We start from the raw sequence: 23669 nt of genomic DNA, 5'->3' as shown, positions 1-23669 counted from the left end.
CTTTGTATCAATTATTTAACGCTAATCTATCTATAGATATTTTTAACAATACACGAAACAATTTGCAATATATTTACTTCTTTGTTCAATATATTATATAGGCGTAGAAATCCAATTAGTAAATTCCTGTTTTGTAAATCTCAATCAAGTTGCGAACACGTCTTTCTCTGCTAAAATTCAGAGTACTTACGCCTTTCTTTGTGTCAAATGTAATAGGATTTCCTACTTACAGAGTCTTTGCAGTTATCAAACCTTTCTTCTCGTTAATACTAAATCCTTCCCACGTCAAACAACATTTTCGATCTCAAATAGACTGCTAATTTACCTTTTCTGCAAAAAAAAAAAAAAACTACTGGTAACTTTTTTTTACTCAAAATTCTGGTTTAAATTCTATTTGTTCCCCTGATGTAGTTTCTTATAGGTTTTTTGTTACTATTTTATCTATGATTCTCTTTCTGAAAATCATCAGAAAATCTATATTTATTATTCATTTTTAGCAGTAGCTCTAAGAGAGCCACAGACATATTATCGTGTAAGAATAGTGTAAACTATTGATAGATTTAATTAATTTGTTAATATCAATTTTGTAGCAGTATAAAAGATAGATTTTTAATAGTTATGAAATGCGTTAAGGATTTTAATAAATTCAATACTAACTGTTTTTGCTACGAATAATTAAAATTTCCCTTTACTATAAATAACCCCAACTGATGAATACAGCTTCCTTTCAACGATTTATGACAAAGTGGATGTGAAAGAAAAGCCTTATAGGCTCAGTTTGAAGTAGCTTCTAATTTCTAAACACAATAATGTAATTTTTAATAACTATAAAAAGGAAATATTGTATGAATTTTAAATAAAGTCAGCGTATTCACGAATTACTATGATAAAAAATTCTAATTAAGAATAAAAGTCACAACCTCAGTTACCAATAAAACTACGCATCTTAACTATTCAGAAATTATACACATTCAGCTACTCACTTCTTTGGGAGATTCTTCAATGAACGCGGTAAAACCGAAAAGTGTACTTCGTCCTTGCAATTCCCAATTAAATAGGCTACAATTTACGCTTTAATCAGCTGAACTTTTAAGCTCAACTATAATTAGTCTTAAGCCAGAAGCTGAGTTTGTTGGAAAGAAACTTGAAACAAATAAGTATTGTATAATTATTTGGATTGTTAATGAAGAAATCATTAGCTAAATGAAATCTTTAGCTTTAATGTTACATTTAGCGGAAGAAGTTAAATACAGTACATTGAAACCGAAATAGAAGTTTGGTGTGTTGTATTTTAAACATTTAGAGTTTCGGTTATAGTATAATACTGCAGGAAAAATAAAAAAGATAAATTGACACAGAATTTGTTCAATTGAAAATATCTAGTTGCATTGTGAAAAGTGTGCATTAAATCAACCAAAATAAAAATGTAGAGGCACATGGACATACTTTTATATATATCTATAATTTAAAAGTATTTATTTTTGAATATCAAAAATTTATTTATTTTAATATTTTTTCTGGAATTCAATAAAAAATCATTACTATGATAATTCTCCAATTAAGTATTTTCGTGTCTATCGATTATCTATCATGTTCTAAACCACCGCATTAAAAAAATTTCAGTTACCGAATTAAATTTAGTGAGCTTCCCGTATTGTTGTTAATATCTGAAAATTAATATATTAATTACTGGAGGAAGAACAAAAATAAATTAAATTAGGTAAAATAATAAAAATAAATTTTTGTCAAAAATTATCCATTTATTTAAAAAGTGTGAAAGGTATGCAACTCACTTCCACTTCAATTCCATTCCCTAAGAAGAGTTTGCTATCAAAGGAAATTCCAGCCATCGCTCTTCAGCAGTTTGTAGGACATAATTCCGTGGAACAGAGTGCTTACATCTGATTTATGAGTTACCACAAAAGTTTAATTGTATACAGTTAATATACATCCCAATCTTTCAAACTGATTTCCACTGAGCTCCAAAATGTGCTTTACTAATTACACCAAGTCCTGGTCATTACCTTCTCAGATGGCAAAGTTAATTAAATAGGTGATAGGATGTAGATAAACAGATCCCACCAAATTAATATTTTGTACATTACAGTTAACTTTTTAAGTAACTAAGTGGACTTATATTTATGAATTATTTATGCATTGACTTTTATTCAAAATTTAATTTCTTCCATGATACGATCATAGAATGCACTTCTTTGTACGTCTAAAATAAATTTCTAAAATTGCACTCAAAATTCAAGAAATAGCTTCAATATGCAGTAATAAAAATATAAATGAGGGAAAGCAACATACAAAGGGTGTTCAAATGCAAAGGTACGAAACAACACTGTGGGAAAAAATGTGTGTGACTTTATTCAAGTAGGCAAGACGTTGTAGGATTGAGTCCCGTCACGGCCACACGAATTCTGGGAACAAGGAATCCTTCGGCTCGTTAATCAATGTGATTGTTGTGCTCAGGCCTATGACGCATACTTTCAATAGTCTTCTTTTATACCCACAGTGTCGTTTCGTACATTTTCATTAATAAATGATCAGATAGATTAAAAAACTGTGTAATAATAAAACATCAGACATATTATTCCGAAGATAGAGAAACAATTATGATGATGTTTTCATCTTATATATTTTAATATGGTGACAAATATTGTTTTATATTTCTCATGGAAATTAAATTAATCATGAAAGGAAAATGCAACTACATTATGTAAATTAACCCTCTTTTCTTCTTCGGTTTATCCTTAATTCTTATGGTGGTTTTATTAAAAGATATTCTTAGGGTGTTTATTTATTTACATTTGTTTTGAGAAATTTCATATTTTAATTCCATTTATAATTTAAGAATCAGTTTAAGAACATTTAAATATAATTCATCTTTTAATTTATTTTAATATATTTGTATTAGTTAAGTATCAATTTTGTCATTACGAAAACTGATATCCTTTCATTCAAAACAGTGATCTCTTATAACTGCTTATTATTATTTCTTAAACAATCATTTTATATTATTATTTTCATTATAATTAACAAAGAAACCGCTGATTGTCTTTATTTGTATATTATCTATTAATTAAGGCTCTCTTTATATTTATGTATAAATAAAAATATAGATATAATCATTATAAAAATTAATATAAGAAATTTATTCAATACTTATGAAGAAGAGCTTCTTGTAAAACTCAGCAGTTAAAATTGAATAATGCGACCTTTAATGCTTTTGATATGGGATATGACGTAAAGAGTTTTTTTGTTTAATCAGAAGAAAAAAAAAACACTCTTTTAAGCAGTTTTCCTTTAAAATAGAATTTCCAAGATTTCGCAATTAAAACCGTAGAAAATGAGACAAAATGGTGTAAGGAAAAATCATTTTAAAGTGAAGGAAAAAAAGATTTAATGCATTTGGTTTTTTTATCGTCTGACTTATAAGCAAGATAATCCTTAAATTCTTGATAGCATGAACTACACTAAAGGTATTTTCTATCTCCTATTTTAAGACCTTTGATATTCTTTTTTTGCAGCTTTTAATAATAGATTAAAGTGCGCTCAGTCGTAAGTCTTTATTATGCATGTTCGGTTGCTGCAAACCATATCAACAAAAAATCAGAAATAGTCTATTAAATTGAAGCAAAAATAATGAATAAATTATTATCTCTAAAGGATTTTATAAGAATTAATCTACAAAGGGAATACCACTATTTTTAATTAGCTGAATATTAATAGTCAAATTCGGCGAATAATCCCTCTTTTTGGTCTATTTATAGGGCATAAATATCATTGTAGTGTATAACCAAGATAACTGTGGGGAAGGAGTTATAGCTTCTTTGAAGTTCATTCGCTATTGTTTTAAAATTTAAACTTTTGTTTTATTATGTAACTTACTAACTGTTTTCGAAGAAATCTTAATTCATTAAAGCATAAACTTGGCAACTAGTGATAAATTGGATAGTCAGAGAATCTTGCGAAGGAAAGGAAAATCTCTGTTTAAATGAAAAAAAAGGAATCATTATATATTGATTGAAGATATCTTGTTAACTAATCACGGAAGTTCATTTACAGAATCCTCAAACAAAAAAATAATACCTTCTCTCATAGTAGACTCTGTTCCTATCCTTTTAACTCCAATTGTCTTGTGTTTCAATCTCTACATGTAAATTTTGCATCACAAGTATATAACATAGACATTAAGTCAATAACATTGGGAGGGAAGTCGATAACGTAGGACAGGGAAGTCGATAACAAAGGCAGGGAGGTGATAACATATGGAGGGTATAAGTCGATAACATAGATAGGGAAGTCGATAATATAGAGATTAAGTCGATAACATAGATAGTGAATTCAATAACATAAACAAGGAAGTTGATAACATAGAGAGGGAAGTATGCAACGATTTCACTATTCAGATGTCGTGAACGAGGCATGATGTAGGAAAACGTGATCGGTAGCCGATTGTAGCAATTGTTTCGCTATTCAATAAATTGCATCTGTTATAGATGTTCAGAAAATTTTGTTCATTAAAGAACACGCTTAGTATCATAAACATTATTTTCGAATGATACTTTTATTAGCATATTGAAAAATTGATATTTTTATTTCACTTTGTACTTTCTTCTGATTTTCATCTAGAATTTATCATTGTAAATGTTACAGTATCTTCATATCCATTCGTTTTTAAATTCACTAGCTAGTGTTATCGCACTTGCGTAATCAAAAAGTAATTAAATAAATCGATTAAATGATAACAAGATTTTTAAAATGTTAAAATAGTGTATTAATATCAATAATATATAAATATTCAAAATAAAATAATCTCAAATGAATGTAAAATATATTTTACAAAATTTGACCTTTCTGGACATGAAATTAAAAAACAGTGTTTAATGTGATTTTTTTTTCTTTTAAATATGTTTGTGTCATCCAAAATCATGATATAGATCTATTAATTAGAACTATTAATTTTCCATTTATCTGAGGAATTAGTAAATGAACATATTTTATATCGTAAAAGACAATTTATTCTCAAAATTGGAATGATGAAATTATTATTTTTTGCTAAGTGCTCAGAAATACTTTGAGAAGTTTTCATTTTTTCAAAGACGCACTCTCAAAAGCAAATTTTTATTCATTCTATTACTAAATTTATTCTATTGCTAAAAGTTTCACAGCAATTATAAGATTATTTGCTTTATATTTGATGAAAGTATTTCAGATCTGGTATTCATAATGCTATGATAATCTAATTTGGTTGAATAGTAGTTTTAGTAGAAATCTCAGATGCGATCCTCGGGAGGTTGGCACTCCATGAGGCATGTGATTGCCCTCAATATAAATTGGGCTATCACATATCTTCTCTTAGAATTCACTAATGAACTGTTGAAGTCTTGCAGGATTACTGTCATTGATCTAACAAGAGTGGTTAATGGAACTAGGAAACGGAATCTGGAATTCTCAGGGTTTTAGTGACGGTCAGATTGAGGTTTAATAATTTCTGTAAACAGGCAGCGATTTATCTATCCTATTGTAAGAATCTATGTCTTTTATTAATTCTTGTTTGATGAACTTTTGAAGTTATAAAACAGCTTCTTAATTATTTATTTTTAGAATTTCTCTTATAATACCTATAGAAAATGCTTTTTAAATATTCTATCAAATATAGAAATCTTATTATAAATAACCCAAAATCCCATACGTGAGTCAAATTTCTCACATAGGAGAAATATTTCGAGTTAAAATCTGAAATATTTCTCTTCTGTTAAAAAGTTATTGGAATTTCTATAATCAGTTTGATGTTTTATCTTGTACATTCTTTTAAGGCCTTTAAGGTTAGGTTTATTAATACAGCTATAAGAAAAATGGGATAGTTTCATCTAATTGATCTGTCTGGTTCAAATTTACCCCCCCCCCTTCTTTAGATTCCTTGTATAAAAATCAAAATATATGAAGATTAGTAGGAAATAGGATTGTAACGAATTTTCAATAAGAGAAAGGATTCAATCACTTCATTTTATAAGCAAAAAATAATGTAAATATGTATTCCTTTAATTTCTCTAGATTCCTTGTATATAAGCTCTAATAATGCTTGATCCAGACAGCAAGGTTATTTTCTTTCCCCGTGTTCCATTAAAAATATAAATTTCACAAGTTTCCTACTAAGAATTCAATTCTAATCTATGATGCAATTGTAAAAATTTATACGATTTTTACTGTCAAATGATAAGGTTTCATAATTTGTATGTTTCAAAAAAACAAAAAAAAACTGGGAAAAAGCTAGACATTACTTACATTCAGATACCGCATAATATATTTAATAATAATTTAGTAATAATATATTTAATAATATTTTTGAAGTTCTGTAATTCTTTTTATTTTATCCTTGGACCTATAGTTGAACGCATATTTTGTATTATTATACTAAATGATTTCAACAACCCTCGTATTTGTCTCTTATACGGCACGAATTATTTATAAAGACAGGGTACAATTTTAATTAAAAATTAATCCTTATGACCATGTTTCATTCGTTGATATAAACTAATTCTGAAGATATTAAGGTTCGTTGTTTTTTTAATGGAATTATTGTTTTAAATAAAGAAAAAACTGAAAAATTCGTAAAAACAATAATAATTTTAAATATTTTTTCTATATACTTAAAAAAAATAACTTAGCACTAATTCTAAACTTGATTCAGTGTAACAGTGTTTCAGATTCATTAGTTATCATTAACTAGATAGTAAATGAGGTTCATGGTATGATAATTCAAATTAAATAATTATTTAGTTGTTCAAATTTTTTTGCTTATAAAATGAAATAATTGAATCATTTCTCATATTGAAAATTCGTTACAATTCTATTTCCTATTAATCTTTATATATTTTGATTTATTGGATGCATGTTAATGCTTTAAGGTTTTGATAATTATGCCATTTTTAATTGAGTTAGTATATACGTATATATGACATAACAGAACCATAAACATTGTTTTTTCTTCACATTTAACAATATTTTTAAAACATTTCTTCAAAAGTTTGAGAAGTTATATTACTAATAAGCATCCAAAAATAAATCTTATTGCAAATTGAAACAATTTTAAACTTTTTATTTTCTAATTCTATCACACTAAATCTTCTACTTGGAAATGTACATCGTTGATATATCCACTTGAAATATAAGAAACACATGCAGTTCATAAAAATTTAAAACTTCCTCATAGCATAATTGTTTATTTGGAAGATTTTTTTTTTTTTTTTTTTTTTTTTTTTGCTTTCACTAAATCAAATGTAAAATATTCTTAGTAAAATATAGTCATTCTAAACGCCTCTAATGAATCCCGGAATAAATTGTTCATAAAAGTGATTTAGAGCTTAAAGTCGTTTTCTTTGATTCATTGATGGCTCTGGTAATGATTCTTCGTTTTCGTGCGTTTGTGCAATACAAATTGTTATTTTATGCAAATATAAAAATATTCAATCTACAGGAATTATCTTTAGCAATAATATTATGCTATTCCATTTATTTTAATGGAATAACACAATCATTGAAATAACGACGTATTTTACTATATGCTTACAACTCAGTCAAGATTCGTAATGAAATAAAAAAAATATATGTTTTTCAAAAATGCAGCTATTATTAATTTTATGCAATATACTGTTCTCACTTTATTTCAATGTAGCTTACTTAATTATGTTCTTACTTGCGGCTTATTGATACGGCAAGAAACAGTTACAAACGTAGATATTATTTGAATTTATTAAATATTCATGTTTCATATCAAATTAATATTAGAAGTATGAATTCTGAGAGAGCAATATTACAGAACTTAAAGAAAGCAATATTACAGGACAGAAATTACAGAAATCAAAGAAAGAATGGTTTAGTTTTGACATAAGTTATGTAATTACTGCTATAATCCTTATTTTTGAATTATCGATGAATTCTAAATTATTAAAATAAAGTGTAAAGAAGACAATCAAAGAAAAATATTTAAAAAACATTTTTTTATACTGTACCTTAAAGAAAGAATAAATATATTTCAGAAATTAATGCGCATGTTCAAATAAAATAAAAAAAATATTTAGTTTACAAGTTTTATGTTACTGCTGCGGAAAATGAAAGTAATGTTAAAATATTTTGTTTACAGTTCGTTAAATATTACATACGACTGTTCTAATTCATTTTGGATTTTAATTAAACATTTTCTATGCCTTTTTCCAACAATTATTTTAATTTCCACCTTCTTCACTATTGCTACTTTAAATTCTAATACAAAATCATATTAATTCTTCACACCTCAATTCTTAATGGATATTCTCTATAATTTATTCTTTTGTAATTTAAGCTATTTATTTGACTTTATTTTCAGTTCATTGCTTGATTGAAATTCTACTTTAAATCCCTTATAAATAAAAATCCAGCATTGGTCGAATTAAATGGAAAAAATTAAATTAACATGCATCTGCAGATCAGTGCACGAAAACAGTATTGTATTTCTAGATTAGTTGGTTTCACAAATGATTAATTTGTCATTAATATTTTTACGTCTGTTGCTTATTAATTGTTTCTAGAGAAAGAAATTGGCACTGTGTATAAGGAACAAACCTTGGATGGCATTGAAAAGACATGATGAATACCAGCAAAATCTGGGTCAATTCTACATTAAAAAAAAGTTACGGAAATGTAGTAAAATAAAGTATTGATTTTCCACGTTTATTTTTAGCAATACACTTGGTGATTTATCACTGCTACTAATAAATATAGACATTCTTTCTATAGGTCTGAACTTTTACCCACTTTTACCATATAGGTATACCTTGGAGGATTATAATGAGCACCTTGGGTAATTTTTCTGCAGTTGTTATACGAATTTTAATAAAAATTTGATATTGCAATAAGAATTTTGATGAAATACTAATTGAATATTGAAGTATGTAAATAATTTATACATATGAAATAAATAATTATTCTTAATACGGATATATTTAATGTTATAGCTTCGCTAATTTACACATATGAATAAGAAATTGTAATGCAAAGTTTTAATTGAAAAAAAAATTGATGTTTTTCACGATAAATTCGTAAAATAGTATTGAAAAAAAAAATAATTTTATACCGCTTCAAAATTTCAAAAATATCTTTCAAATATGTCAATTTAAAAATTGTGGATATTTTTTTAATGTTGGCAATTTTTTAATTAATTTTTTTGTCTCATTTCGAACAATAAGTAATTTTGTTGTCCTGAAATACAAACCATTTTCAATATTTGAGCAATTATTTCATGCTGTCATGTATTTCCATTGTGGAAAGCTAAAGAAGAGAGATTCTGTTTAGCATCTGCGTAGTTTACAAGGCGAATACTGCCGGTATGATCTCCCCACACTTTCTCGCATATTCTGTAATAAAACTGTTATCCCTTTCCCTCCGCATAAAATTGGGTACGATACTTTGAGTAAGGTCTCGAATATTTTGCTTGGCACTGGCGAACAATTGTTAGTAAAAACTATCCTTTGACTTGAATTTATTATTTTTACTGAATCTATCGGATGATCCTTTGCGATTTTTTGGTAATTATTCCTGGCATAGTACTTGAATTAAGGTTTTAAACCTGCTTTTTCAAGCGATTGAAACGAAAATCTAATAACAAGATACAATTATAGTCAATAAATTATCTACCAAATTTTATATGTTTAATTTTTTTTTTTTTTTTTTTCGTTTTTGAATTATTTTGTTTGCATGCTTGTAAAAGTATTGACTAACAGACGGGCAATATCCTGACATATGTGGTTCCAAATTTGAAATAGATCTACTCTGTAGAAGATAAATATTAACAGACAACTAAAATATAAATTTAGCTGTCTTAAACTTAACTTATATTCGGACAACAGGCTCCTTTTGAAAGGATTTTGCTTCAAAACTGATAGAAATCTACAATTTTTTTAAAAAGACCATTTATTAAATTTAATCTGTCTATCTCAACACATTTTTAAATTATATTTATCACAGACGGACCGACAGATATAATGCCAAGAATGGGATTTTCGAACTAAGAAAGATGCTTATTGCGGTCTATTCGAATAATTCAAAAATTGTGTTCGAACTCACCGAGGTTGAAAACCTGTAAACTCTTGAAATTCACAATTTACTACATTTTGACAATCAGTATATTTTCTCTGTACTTCGTGTAAAAGAAATTCGGAAAAGTGAGTTTATATTATAACGAAAATTAGAAGATAAATGAAGATGTTATTTACATTTAAAATATCATTGTAAAATTATGCGACTGATTGCAGTTAGAAATCCATCCATTCATATACAAAATGAACAGAGCAAAGGTAAGATAGTTAAAATAACACAATTTAATATTTTCAATTTGGTGGACATGAATGAAGGAATGAATACTGATTATATTCGATTTAAGCGAATATAACCAATATCCCTTGGTAAACCATGTCACCAAAACCGACTAATATTCAATACAGATAGAAATAAATAATTGAAAATGAAGACAATAAAAATAATAAAGAGGTCATAAAATTAGAACAATTGTTGGAAAAAATGCTGCTAAAATTTAGATTACATAAAATAATTTTCATGACAATTATTTTATAATTTGATTTCTTGTAAAATTGTTTCCTCTTTCATGCGTTTTCTGATTTTGCGAAAAGCTATGAAGTTATCAAGGAAATAATTAACTGAATATCAATATAAAAGAAAATATATTGTTCGATTTTTGTTTTATATTAGAGAAAACGTTTGAAATAATTACTGTAAAAAATTTGAAAAAAAAAGCAGTAATGACTGGATTAGAAAGATGTAAGAATTTTATCAAAATAATCTAAGTAGGAATTTTATATTAAATACTTAAGATTTTTTGAGAAATTAGACTATTTCTAAACTATTTTCAAAATTCAGTAAATACTGTCAGAAGTTTAAAAAAAAATTAATTAAAACAGCAATTTTTTTCATCATCTGGATAGTGCATTTTTTTTTACTTAATATCCATAACAATGTTACCACAAGTAAACTACTTGAGAAAAATAAACTAAAACAACATTAAACATTTACTTAAAAAATTCTACATTTTGTTTTAAGAAATACAGACTTCAAGGTATCTTGAGTCATCATTATGAGAATCCGTGAGTCAAATGTCATTTCTATAAATGTGTTAGATTTGTCTGAACTCTGAGCATATGAGACATGCACACCAGGACTTTCTTTAAAAAAACTATATATTTATTTGTTATTTTTTTAATATAGAAAGCATTGTTTAACTAAAAATAAATAATTGCATTTCTATAACCTTAGTAAAAAAAATGTATTTCAACGTCTATGGGATTTTCATATACATCAGAAAATTTCTTTAAAAGAATTTTTACTTTAAGAAAGCTGCCGTTAAACTTGAAGAATTGCTGAAAAAAAGGAAAACAAATAGCCACGTACTTCTAACAAAATGTGAAAATCTATAAAATGCGCATCTATCTAACTTCAGTATTGTAAGCAAAGTAAAACATAGTGAGGTAGAAAAATGGTTTGCCTCCACTCGTGGGAGAATGTCAAAATGCTTCTGCGGATAGAAATGCCATGCTTTATTCATGTAATGCGAATAGCACCATTCTATTTTGAGCACAGCATATTTACAGCGGTGTAATTGAAAAGCAGTTTTTAACCTTAATGGAAGTACTGTCACGCAAGCTATGTCTGATTTATGACGTAAATATTTTACATTTATGGAAACGGTTAACTTTATAGCAGATATTTTTTCTTACATCAATTTCTAAAGTATTATAACTTAAGTATTTAGAAGTATTAGAAGAAAAAGGGGAAGCATATATTTTTCTCATTTTTGTTTAATATTTCAAATAATTTTATATAATTTTTCTTATAATTGGAATATTAGAAATAATTTTATAATTTGTATTGTGTCTTCGAATTGTTGATGTTTATTTATTATTTCTCTACCAGCTACATTGGGCGATCAATTTGACAAATTTAATAATTGCAGAAAATTAGATTTAAATATTGATTTCCTAAGCAAAATGATTTTGAATTTCAAATATTGAGAGACAGACAGTTTATACTATGTTAGAAGCCGTATGTCATTCGGTTTACTGTTAACCGTTTCCCTATCATTCTTTAAATATTTTCAAACATCCAAATATATAGCCAAATAGAGCAGCGTATTTAAATTTCACCATTTTTGTGTTCTAAAGCGAAAGCAAAGAAAGTAAGAACAACTGAATTCCAGAATTGAAAGTATTCCTTATAATACAATCCAGTTAAGTAAGAAAAAAAATCCTCAACTTTTGACTATCAGCTAAGGGAAATAAACTTGAATGCAACATTGGTTGCAACGATGAAAGCGACTTGCCTTTTCATTAAACTATCAAATATATTTTAAGTTATATATATATATATATATATATATATATATAATAACTTAAGAATTAAGGTTGAAAAATTATTTTCTACAGCAATATTTTCGAGAAAAAAAATCTAAAATGTTGGTGAACTTTTCAGTTAATTGGATTTCAGATAAAAAAAATTAAAAAAATCTTATTCTCCCATAATGCAAACTATCTATGTACCAAATTTGACAATTCTAAACCAAATGATCGGATTCGTAGAACGCCAACACACATACAGACACACATATACTTTCTCTTTTATAATTAGTGGAGATAATGGAGTGAATTGTCTTCAATTTTGTTTTAATTATTTTCATTCCGATACTTCCTTTTTCAATATTTTCTAGGGCTTATCTGACAAAGTGAGAATCGTATAGTTTAAAAACAACCCGCTATTATATACATTTAACTGTTCTGCAGCTCATTTAACTTATGAATATCCACTTGTCTTACGCAATTTCTTGAATCAGATTTTGGAGAAAGAAAAAAGAGCAAACAAAATAAATTAAATTTACTTATTGAGAAAATATGCAGTAAATTTGTAATCGTCATGGCTTTTTGTTTTTTGATTGAATAATATACTTTTCCTTTGAATTATGTTGAAAACAGTTTGCAAGAATACGTTTGTCATTAAATGAAGAGAATTAACAAATTTTTGAATACGGATTTGCTTCTGTTATTCGTACATCATTTCCTAGTATTCAAATAAGTATATAAAATAATCCCACACCATTTTTTTGAATGGTTGCGAGTATTTCATAAAAAAACGTAATCCTTCAAGAATATGAGATACATGTTTTATAAATGCTTTAAAAACATTGAGTGAAATGTATACATAGTATGTATCCGTGGCTATTATTTTCAGGAAAATAAAGCCCTGTCACAAAATTATAGAAAATAAGTTTAGGTTTATTAAGTCTGGAAGAACTGTTTTATGACTTTAAGTCGATTTCTCGGTGACATTCTGAAACTTTTGAATAACTGATAAATTTGAGAAAAAAAAATTCCAAGCATTAAATCGGTGCTAAATATTTTAGTGTGTTGTTTTCAATATTTTATGGTGCTATATAATACACGGAATATCGCTGTTAATAAAAGAAAGCTTAATAATAAAGTAAAATTTGGGTAGGAAGGAATGGTATACTGATGCTTGCCGAACTGTTTGATCTACAAATAAAAAAAAAATTGAGGGAAATATATTTTGTTGTACAGAACTGGCTATCTCAATTTTTTAAAATAAAATTTTAATTGATTAAAAATTATTTTGAGGCTTTTTTAAAAAGTTTTTTTCTAATGCATTTCTGAAAATATTACAGAGATAGGGTTTTATGTCATTTTAAAACTTGAACTAAAATATCTTTAAATAAGGAAATGTCATAAAAATATGTTTTTCCTGAATTTTGGCAATTTTTTAATGCATTTGTACATTGTATTTAACAATACATTTCATTGCAGCAATGAAAGGCGAGTTCCTTATATTATTTTGACATATAATATATCAGTATATGTAAATATTGCCATGTGATTTTCTTCCACTGTTAGAAGCTAAGGATTATGCTTATTTTCAGCGTTATTTACAAATGCAAGCAAAAGGTGAAGTTCCAGTATCGTTCTTGACTCTATTCCGAAAAATTACTTCCTTTTTTATGCTTAGATGCATTATATTTAATCAAGCTTTGATCCTCAATACTGAAATAATCAAACACATTTCAATTACTATGTGATAGTCAATCATATTTCTAAGATTTAAGATTCATTTATAAAGAATAATTAGAGTTAAACAGCTTAATGAATATATGCTGCGTCATTCAAACCACTTAGAAACTTCTCCAGTATTATTGAAATAATTGAGCTTTCAAATGATAGAGCAAATTAATCCATATGATAGGAACAGTAAATCAAAAAGATATGCTCCAACCATTTATACGTGATCTTCAGTCAACACTTATGATTATATATGCAAAATCGTATTCACTGAATTACTTTATGAAAATATGTATTAATAGATTCAAACAGAATTCTGCAAAGAAATCTTGTAGATTTTAAAATAAAATATACAAGCTATTCCAAGAAAATGGAACAAGTATTGCATTTAGGTTTATAATTGCAAAGTTTTATTAAATAAAGGGATGTATTTTATGGTATTGTATGAAAACATTCTGAAATTCTATAGAGGTTTATATATATATATATATATATATTTGTGTGTGTGTGTGTGTTTTACTTTCACTCTTCAATGCACACTCCAAATTTCATGCTTCTATTTATAAACTCTTAAGAGAGAAAGTTTACCTTTAAATATATGGGATTTATCACATATTTAGATGAAAATATATGTAATTTATTTCAGAAATGACATTTTATGCAATACAGATAAGATGTCATATGTAAATATTTGTCTAGTAGTACATCATCTAATATGCAATTCTCCAAAGATGATTTCAAAGAATTTTCTAATCACCCATAATGAGGTTCACTTTGATTGGTTAAAGTTATTATTTCATTCACTTCTTTTTTCAAAGAATTGCAGAAAAAATTCAGAATTTGGAAAATTAAAATATCTTAGAGAATGCCAAGCAAGAAAATAAAATTCACTGCACAAACGTGAGTGCTTTATAAGTGAATGTCAAATTTCCATAATAAGGAACATTCGGATATGTTGATGATTTATGTTGTATGTATTCATAATGCTCGCTTATTTGTAGAAGAATATAAACATCGTGTTTCGAATTCCCAACATCCATCTTGTAAATGTGTTCATAGAATGATTAAAAACAAAAAAATCATTACTTTCCTTGATGGGAACAGGAAGGATGAGATATTATATATGTGATACAAGAATTGTCATTTTTCTTACTTTCCAAGTTACCATCTTGGTAATTTATTAACAATCATTACAGAACATTCCAAATTCTACAGTGTCGGAAATAATTCTGGGTAATAAATAGAATCCGAACAATATTCGTGGAGACTATGGGCTGTTACAATATTTATTTGGTAACTAGACTGTCGGTCTCGAAAAGTTTGCAGGTGTGGCCTACTTTAAATACAATCAAATCCTTTTTTTTTTTAAGAAATATAATTTTGACCGAAGAATGGTACTTTATTCGAGATAGAAATATTTACCTCCAAAGCTATTACTTTAGAAAAGGTAAAAATCAATGCTTTATACAAGAGATAAATTTTTTATAGATGTCTGGTATAGCAGATTTTGAAACTTTAGTTGGTTTTAATTTGTACAACTGCATGCTGAATGATAAATGATACATTCAAACAGTTTTGGTTGGCATTATACATGAACTAAAAGATGAACTAGCTTTGGCTGTGTGTGCTTTGTAGATCTTTCTCAATGGATTCAAAAACACTGTTTTTTAGTAACAATTGATGAACTCCATTTCATATACGCAATTATTGTTAAGAGAAGGCAACTTTATACAGGGGTCAAAAATGTTAATTTTGATTAAGATTTTAAGCACTTAATTTAATTTATTGTTTAAATTACATCCGAATTCATCGCTATTTTCTGTTTTTGCCCTTATAATAATCTTTCGTTTTATTGATATTATTCTTGAAAAAATTATTACAAAATTATCTTTCAAACATGGATTGGATGTATAAAAATGGTTTATTTCAATAAATTTGTTATTTTATATATCAGCAAACCTTACAGAAAGATCGTAAAAAATTAATTCTTGTAACTTTTGATTATCTCTCTCTATAGAAGCCAAAGTATTTTCATTCATTTGGTAAAATGGTGCAAGCGCATATTTGATGAAATGTTGCAAGTAGAAGTATATACCTAATTGCACTAGTTCAGAAATTTGCATTCTACTTTGCATGGCTGATCATTAATCTATTACTAATGTTCATACACCTGTTTATGCGCTTTTTTTTTTAATATGTTTTGTTGACTCTAACTAACTTTGTGATATTCCTAATCTTTCCAAATACATCTAGTAGTTCTTAGCAAGAAAATACTATGGAAATAATTAAAAAATTCATTCCCAATTCATGATGCATATCCTCATATGGATTCCAGAAGCTTGCTTGTATTGATTGCTTGTATTCGAACCCTATATAAGGTTCGAAAAAAAAACATCATAATCACAAATAATTTTTATTAACCTATATCTATTCATTTTATTATCTGAAAACTGTGTGCTTTATTCAAGCCAGTATAGTATAGTAGATTTCATATATACAATCTTTTCTGTTCTTAACAAGAAGCTAAGAAATTTTGTTTTATTACTTTTCCAGGTTTGTTGCCGTGACTCGCCCACTTCGTCCTCGAATGTCAAAATGTGTCGCCTATTCCATCATCTTGTCGGTCTGGACTCTAAGCTCTCTGTTGTCATTACCATCTCTTTTATATGCCACTACAATTACGTACAAATATGCCGATCAGGGTCATCGGACGCTGTGCTACTTAATATGGCCAGACCAGGCATTGGGAAAATCATACACAGATCACGTGTAAGTAATTAGCTTAGTAATTTTCTCTATATTAGAGTTGTTCAATGACATAAAAAATGTTTATATAGTTGGGAACTCAAATATAAAAACAAAACAAGAAAAAAAAGTGTTATTATTATAAAACTCTAGATTAATGCAAAAGTACAAAATTATGCAATATCATTAAATATCTAACAACCATGACCTCATTTCTACCGTTCAAACACGAAAACTATAAATTTAATTGAAAGAAATAGTGGCCTTTCACCTCCATCATATCGCACTTAGATCCGAATGATGCCCATCTATTTCCTGAAAGGAGCAACTGTCTGCGATGCCAAAGTATCGATACCATTGAGGAGTTTCAAAGGAACATGAAGACCCATCTCAAGAGAAGAAATGGAAATAATTTAATATATCAGCTTTATGATTTCTAGTTTTCTTATTACATGACTTCTATTACACTGATAATACCTTTCTAATATTTTGATAAAATTGTATTTATTATATTGATAGTTATATTTATTATCCCTAAAATATTGTTGAAAATTAAACAAAAAAATGCATGTTACTCTATTGAATTCAGTTTCATGAAAAATATATCAATATAGGCATGATAGTTTGATCGGCATTCGCAACTTTGTCTCTTGGAGAGGAAAATATGTTTGCAGTTCTATTGCAGTAATATTGCAGTTCAATTATAAAATTTTCATATAACATTTGAGAATTATTTCCTTGAGATGTGGTTCTATTACCGAGGTCCCTCAACACATAAATGTTATTGTCTTGTTATGAACTCGCTTAAATGCGTGACGCTCTTTCTTTCTCATTTTAAAATGAATGTCTCTAAGAAACGGCTTCTTCTTCTGTTATGTATGAGGATAAGATTCTGTTTGTATACACAGTATTTTTTTTCGAGCATTTGTTTACGTAAATGGTAATAAAGATACAAATGACTGCAAAATCCTGCTTGAAAAATGATGCAAAGAACACAAATTTATTAAATAAAAAATTATAAACTTCTATAATATATTAAAATGAATTTGACACATTTTAATATAATTCTTTTAACTGGTGATTATTGCAGATATTAATTTTGTAAATAAACTTGGTAAACAGAACATAAATGTTAATTATAGTATTTTCTTCAGAAATGTCCGAATTTCAGTATTGTGTAAGTGACTTGACTTTCCAATTCATTATTTGCATCTCCATGTTTTTCTATAAAATCAATTTTAATATGCATGTGCTTAATAAAATGAATGCCCAAATAAAAGAATTAAAAAATTTAGTAATTAAAATTCATATCAGGTTATTTTAATCAATCAATTTATATTGTACTTCATGGATTTTTAAATTTCAATATCAAAAGTCATACAAATTAATTTGTAAAATCGTTCAAGCTGCATTCGAAGTTTGAGACTTCAAATTTAGTGGATCATCATTAAACTACAAAGTGTATACATTTATATTATTTCAAACGCATAAGAGTTAGTTATGTTAATTTAGTTATATTAGTTATGCTAGTTAAAGGATTTTGAGAATTTCCTTTAAAAAAAAACACTGCATATGTGATTTTGCATTAAATTTTCTAAAAAGAACACGGTTTTATTTAACAATAAATTTTTAAATAATGTATAATTTTATGCATATAGTGTTAAAAATTAATAAATTGAAACTCGTTAAATCCTTCAAATAATTTAGAATAAAAGAAACTGTAGTTAATGGGGAGTATATGGAAAAAGTACTCTTCAACTACACATTATCTTGTAATAACTTACATTTGGTTAGGCTGAAATGATAATTATTTTTATTAGAAATTTATGTTTAAAAAAAGCATCAAAATATTGGAGATATGCTAGAAATTCTCTAAAAGCAATTTTTTTAGCAATCAAAAATTGTTTTAATAAAATTGTTATTTTCTGGTGAATAAAATCAGTTTTTTTAAAAAATTTTTCTTCGACAACATATTGCTGAATATCCCGTAACTGAGAATTAATTTTAATAATTTTATTGCAATTTCGATGTTTTTCTTTCGATATCAAACAGAAGCGATATTGTCACGACCTTTGCATATTCAAAATTAGTAAAATTCTTAAGAATATCAGAGTGTGTCTGAAATTCATTAATTTTCTTCTGATTTATAATAATGTTATGAATTTCGCAAATATATAAATTAAATATTCTAAATAAATATAGACTAATAGTTTGATTATAAAAGAAAAATGTGTGTTCAACTCTTGTTTAGGTAACATATTTAGTTAAGAAGGAATTAATGTAGTTAGTGAAAATTAATACATTAATAATTTAAAACAATTTATAAAAATAAAGTTATAATTAATTTGCATGTCAATAAAATAATCATATTATATTTCTTCTGTCAATTCATAATTATGAAGCTCTAATACATTTTTTTTTTTATTTCTGCAAATACATCAAGGATGATTCCATTTATGAGCTTAACAGCAGACAAACGCAAAATAAACCGTACAAGTAAATAAACGCAGAGTAAATATGGTTAGAGAGAAAACCTAAATAAACATGCTGAATAAAAGATAAAAAAAAAGAAATGTAGCATGAAGGCGTTTATGAATGAATTCTGAAATAAAGTACATTACCTAATCCGTTTGATAATAAAAGACACTCTTCTTTAAACATATATCCTAAAAATATTCTTCAATATACATTTAACAAATAAAAGTTCAAAATAAACCATGGAAAGCGAATAACAAAAATATATAAAAACGATGTTCCAAAAATGCGGAACAAGATATGCACCTAAATCTATACTTCTAGATACAAAGTTTCATTAGAAAACATGAGCAATTCTATGAAAATACTTTTTCTTCTGTGGAGATTGATAGCAGAAAGTTTTTAAAAACTGAATTTTTGTATGTCACACATGGTATAAAAGTGTCGATTAGTAAAATGTTTCTCTTACCTTCATCTATGTTTTTTTCATGTACCCTGATGCTTCTGTAAGAACAGTCATTCCAGAATGCATTACTCCAAAACCGATGTTATATAGAATAATTCTAAATATTAACAGGCATCCATACAGTATTTGTAGAATGCATGGGTTGATACGGCATTTACATGGGCAGTTACATTATGGAAATTTAGAATCTTATAAGTGTGTCCAAGCAAGTGCAAAATCAAATATTACTTTTCAGAGAAAAACAATTTTGAGTGACGAATGTTGCTTTAATCGAGATAGAAATATTAATTCTCACAACTATGAATTTTGTAACGGTAATTGTACTTCTTCGTAGAAGTTCTGTAAGCGTTTTGGTGGTTCTATAAATGTATGGTGTGCCAATTTTAAAAACACTTTGGTTGGTTCAATTTTGTACAATAGTATGTTGAATATTGACTGATATAGTTAAATATTTTTATAGACATTTTTCCGAAGTAACTGATGGATTGAATTTAGCATTACACGCTCTGTAAATATATATCAATGAATTCAAAAAGTTTATCCTTAAATCACAAATTATGAACTAACAATTTTGTTAGAAGAACGCTACTCTGTATAAATAGCGAACGGGTTCATTTTGAAAAGTTTTAAGGACTTCACTCAATGCATTATCTGACCATTTCATAAAATTTGATGAAAAGAAATGCGTTATCATTTTTTGACTCAGTCTTTAAAATAATCTTTCTTAATGTCTGTATATTATCCCTGAAAATTACAATGAATCTCCTGCTCTAACCCTGTATGAAAAAATGACAAAATTTGTCTTTTAATATCTCAACAAACTTTACAAGGAAAATTTATAAAAAAAAATTTATCTATCCAGATGAATGTATGAAAAACTTTTTACTCACTGAAAAGTTTCCATTATGGAAGCCGTATAAAGCTTTAAGGTTTTAAACATTTACAGCCGCAATCTTCAAAAGTAAAACTATTTTCATACATTTAGGGACCTATTTAATGACATTTTGCAAGTAGAAGTACAGGTTTAATTAAGAAAATTAAAGAAACATACATTTGTTCTCTTTTTCTGGAACTCATTTAAATAATATGATCCGATTTCTTTATTTAGAATGTATATAATGGACAATTTTGGAAAAAAGAACGAAAAGGATTATGTATATTTAGTAAAGGAAAAACTATGTATTTAAATGAATGAATAAATTTCATTCATTGATTTCTCTTTTTGTATGAATTAATAATAAACAATAAATTTCTTAATACAGTGAATATTATGCATTAGTATAAAAACATTTTGACTTCATTCGCGCATTAACGTATTGTTAAATATTTCATCGTTGCGTATTTTTGATAATCAATAATGTGATATATTATTAAAGCAATGTCTATGCGATAATTTTCAAAGAAAAAAAACGAAATAAAGCAATCCAAATGAATCTATAAAGAATGAAACAATGACGGATTTTCTAAAAATTTAGAATTTGAATGAAGCACGTACTTTATATAGTTATTAAAAATTCTGAGAAGCCTTTGTGTTATTATGTTTTTTTTTAAATTAATTTTTCTCTTCTGTTCGATATTTATTAAACTTCACTTAATGTCATAAGAAAATTGAAATCTGATAATTAGTTCAAATAATTTTTAAGCAAAAAGTTTTATTAATAAAAATCTGGAGCTTAGCAAAATATTTAAAATACTTCGAAGAAAATTCACAATATTTTAAATTTAAACTATTCTTTAAAATTATATAATTACCTAGCGTAGCTTTTGATGTGAGCACCAATATATGCATATATTCTAAAGTAATACTTTTGAATATATTTAACAGTTTTGATAATTTTAAATAAATTTTGTCGGTGAATAGACAATTGTTTTCATAAATGTTTTCATTTATTATGCGTAAAAATACCAGAATTGTAAAAATAAAATAAACAGAAAAAGCGACACATGTATTTCAAGTAAACACTAGTTTTATAAGAAGCCCAGTCAAATTAAAATAGAAAAATAAAATGAAGCAAGGCGAGGTAAGAAATCAAGCTGTTGCGAAATTATGGCTGTTTACACTGTCGTCTGCGAAAGTTTGTCGCAACACCTGTTGAACAATTTGAGATTGGAAGTGAGATGCAATATATTGCGTAAATATGGTAATATTGAAATTTTCGAATCATAAAATTTCTCAACATGTCATAATATAGTTGTCTAGAAATTGACAAGTTTTTAATTTCCGTAGAAGTCATCTCTTCATGAAAATTAAAACAAAATATTTTTTTTAAAAAAACATTCTTATCATTTTTTTTATTTCTGTTGTAATGGATATTTAGTATTTCTTTTGCAAGATGAAAGTCTTTTCATTCAGTTTTTGCAAAGTCCTTACATAATATCTCTATTTCTCAACAAAATAGCATATTATTCTTATTTCATATATGACAAACTTATAGTTTTGTACACGTTATTGAATTATTACGCTATTTGGATAAATCTCCTAGTTGTTGAACCTCAATTTGAGCAACTCAGCATTTTTTCTAAAAGTGAACGTTCAGACATCATCTCTCAAATAATGATTTCTTTGGTGCTAAACTGCTGTTATGTTCAACATTATTTACTACTTTGTTATAAGTTAAGTTTAATGATTAAACGGTAATGAATTTATTATAAGAAAAATATAAAAAAAATATTAAGAAAATTATCCTCAAATTATGTAATTGCTCGTGAATTAAATAAATGTGGTAATATTTCTTATGCTTTTAAATTGCTATATCTTTTCTTAGACATTTTCTCTTTGAATGTGCTTTTTATTTTGCAAGCTTTCGGTAAAGTTATATTTTTTGCATCAAGTAAAGATTTTGAAATGGTTTATCCATATCTTTTTTTCTTTATTAACCCTTTCTAGGGCCGTGTGAAGTATGCTTCCCACTTAATTTATCAATCTTTGTATGAACTTATGTAGTTTGGCATACGTTCTGACAAATTTTTTTTAGAAAGACAGAAACTTAGATGTTTTAGTTATTTATTTTACACAAAATGATGTGTCTTGATTTGGTATTTAATTATGAATTAACCAAATTAATTAATCTATCAAATTAATTTTTATCTAATAAGCTAAATGAATCCCTTTTCTTTTTATAATTTCAAGCCTAAAAATATTTTAACATAATATAACTAGAAAAAAATGACCCTTTAAAGGGTTAAATGATTTGATGTTGTGTAATACGGTTTCAAGTTGACTCTACTTTTAGCATTTTACAAACGGCCCCAAAGTAAACGAATTGACGAATCTCTTCAATTTCGATCTTTCTGAGTTTGAAAATCTCATTTTTGGCATTATGTTTGTCTATCCGTCTGTGATAAATATAATTTGAAAACGCATTGAGAAAGACTGACGAAATTTGGAATAAGAGTTTTGCACCTTTTTTTTTTTTTATTTCTATCACATTTTGCTCGAAATGTATTCTGAGGAAGTTCGTCTTTACGTCTGTTCGAAAATAAGCGAACACGATAACTACAAGCGAAGGCAGTTAAATAAAATATATTTGGTGCACAATCTTAAACGTTGATACCTGTCAAATTTCGAATTCCATTCACTTTGGGGTTGAATTTCTGTCCATCTGTACTTACATAAGAATGTAATCACTTTAGCTCAAAAACACCATGAGTGAATTATCTGAAAGATGATATGTGATTTTATGACTACAACTGTAGTTTTGTGTCACATTTTGATTTTAATATCAATTGATTCAATATTGGTTGGGAACAATGCGCTTAAATCAGAAATCAGATTTTCTGATAATTATTGATGATTGCTAGGAATAAATTGTCAAAAATATCGTTGAAAATTACAAGAGAGATTCGATAAAAGTGGTAATTCAAGT

General features: G+C 26.8%; 1 protein-coding gene across 1 annotated transcript in view; it reads left to right on the top strand.

Annotated features, from left to right (window-relative positions):
• LOC129961837 (tachykinin-like peptides receptor 86C) overlaps positions 1-23669 on the top strand; it is a 112759-nt gene that overhangs the window by 78428 nt on the left and 10662 nt on the right. Inside the window, exon 2 of the mRNA XM_056075418.1 lies at positions 16671-16886. Coding sequence (XP_055931393.1) covers positions 16671-16886 — 216 coding nt within the window. The remainder of the gene's footprint in view (positions 1-16670; positions 16887-23669) is intronic.

Source organism: Argiope bruennichi, chromosome 2, assembly GCF_947563725.1.
Source record: "Argiope bruennichi chromosome 2, qqArgBrue1.1, whole genome shotgun sequence".
Lineage (NCBI taxonomy): Eukaryota > Metazoa > Arthropoda > Arachnida > Araneae > Araneidae > Argiope > Argiope bruennichi.
Note: the sequence above shows the minus strand (reverse complement) of the source record. Positions and strands in the feature narration are given on the sequence as shown.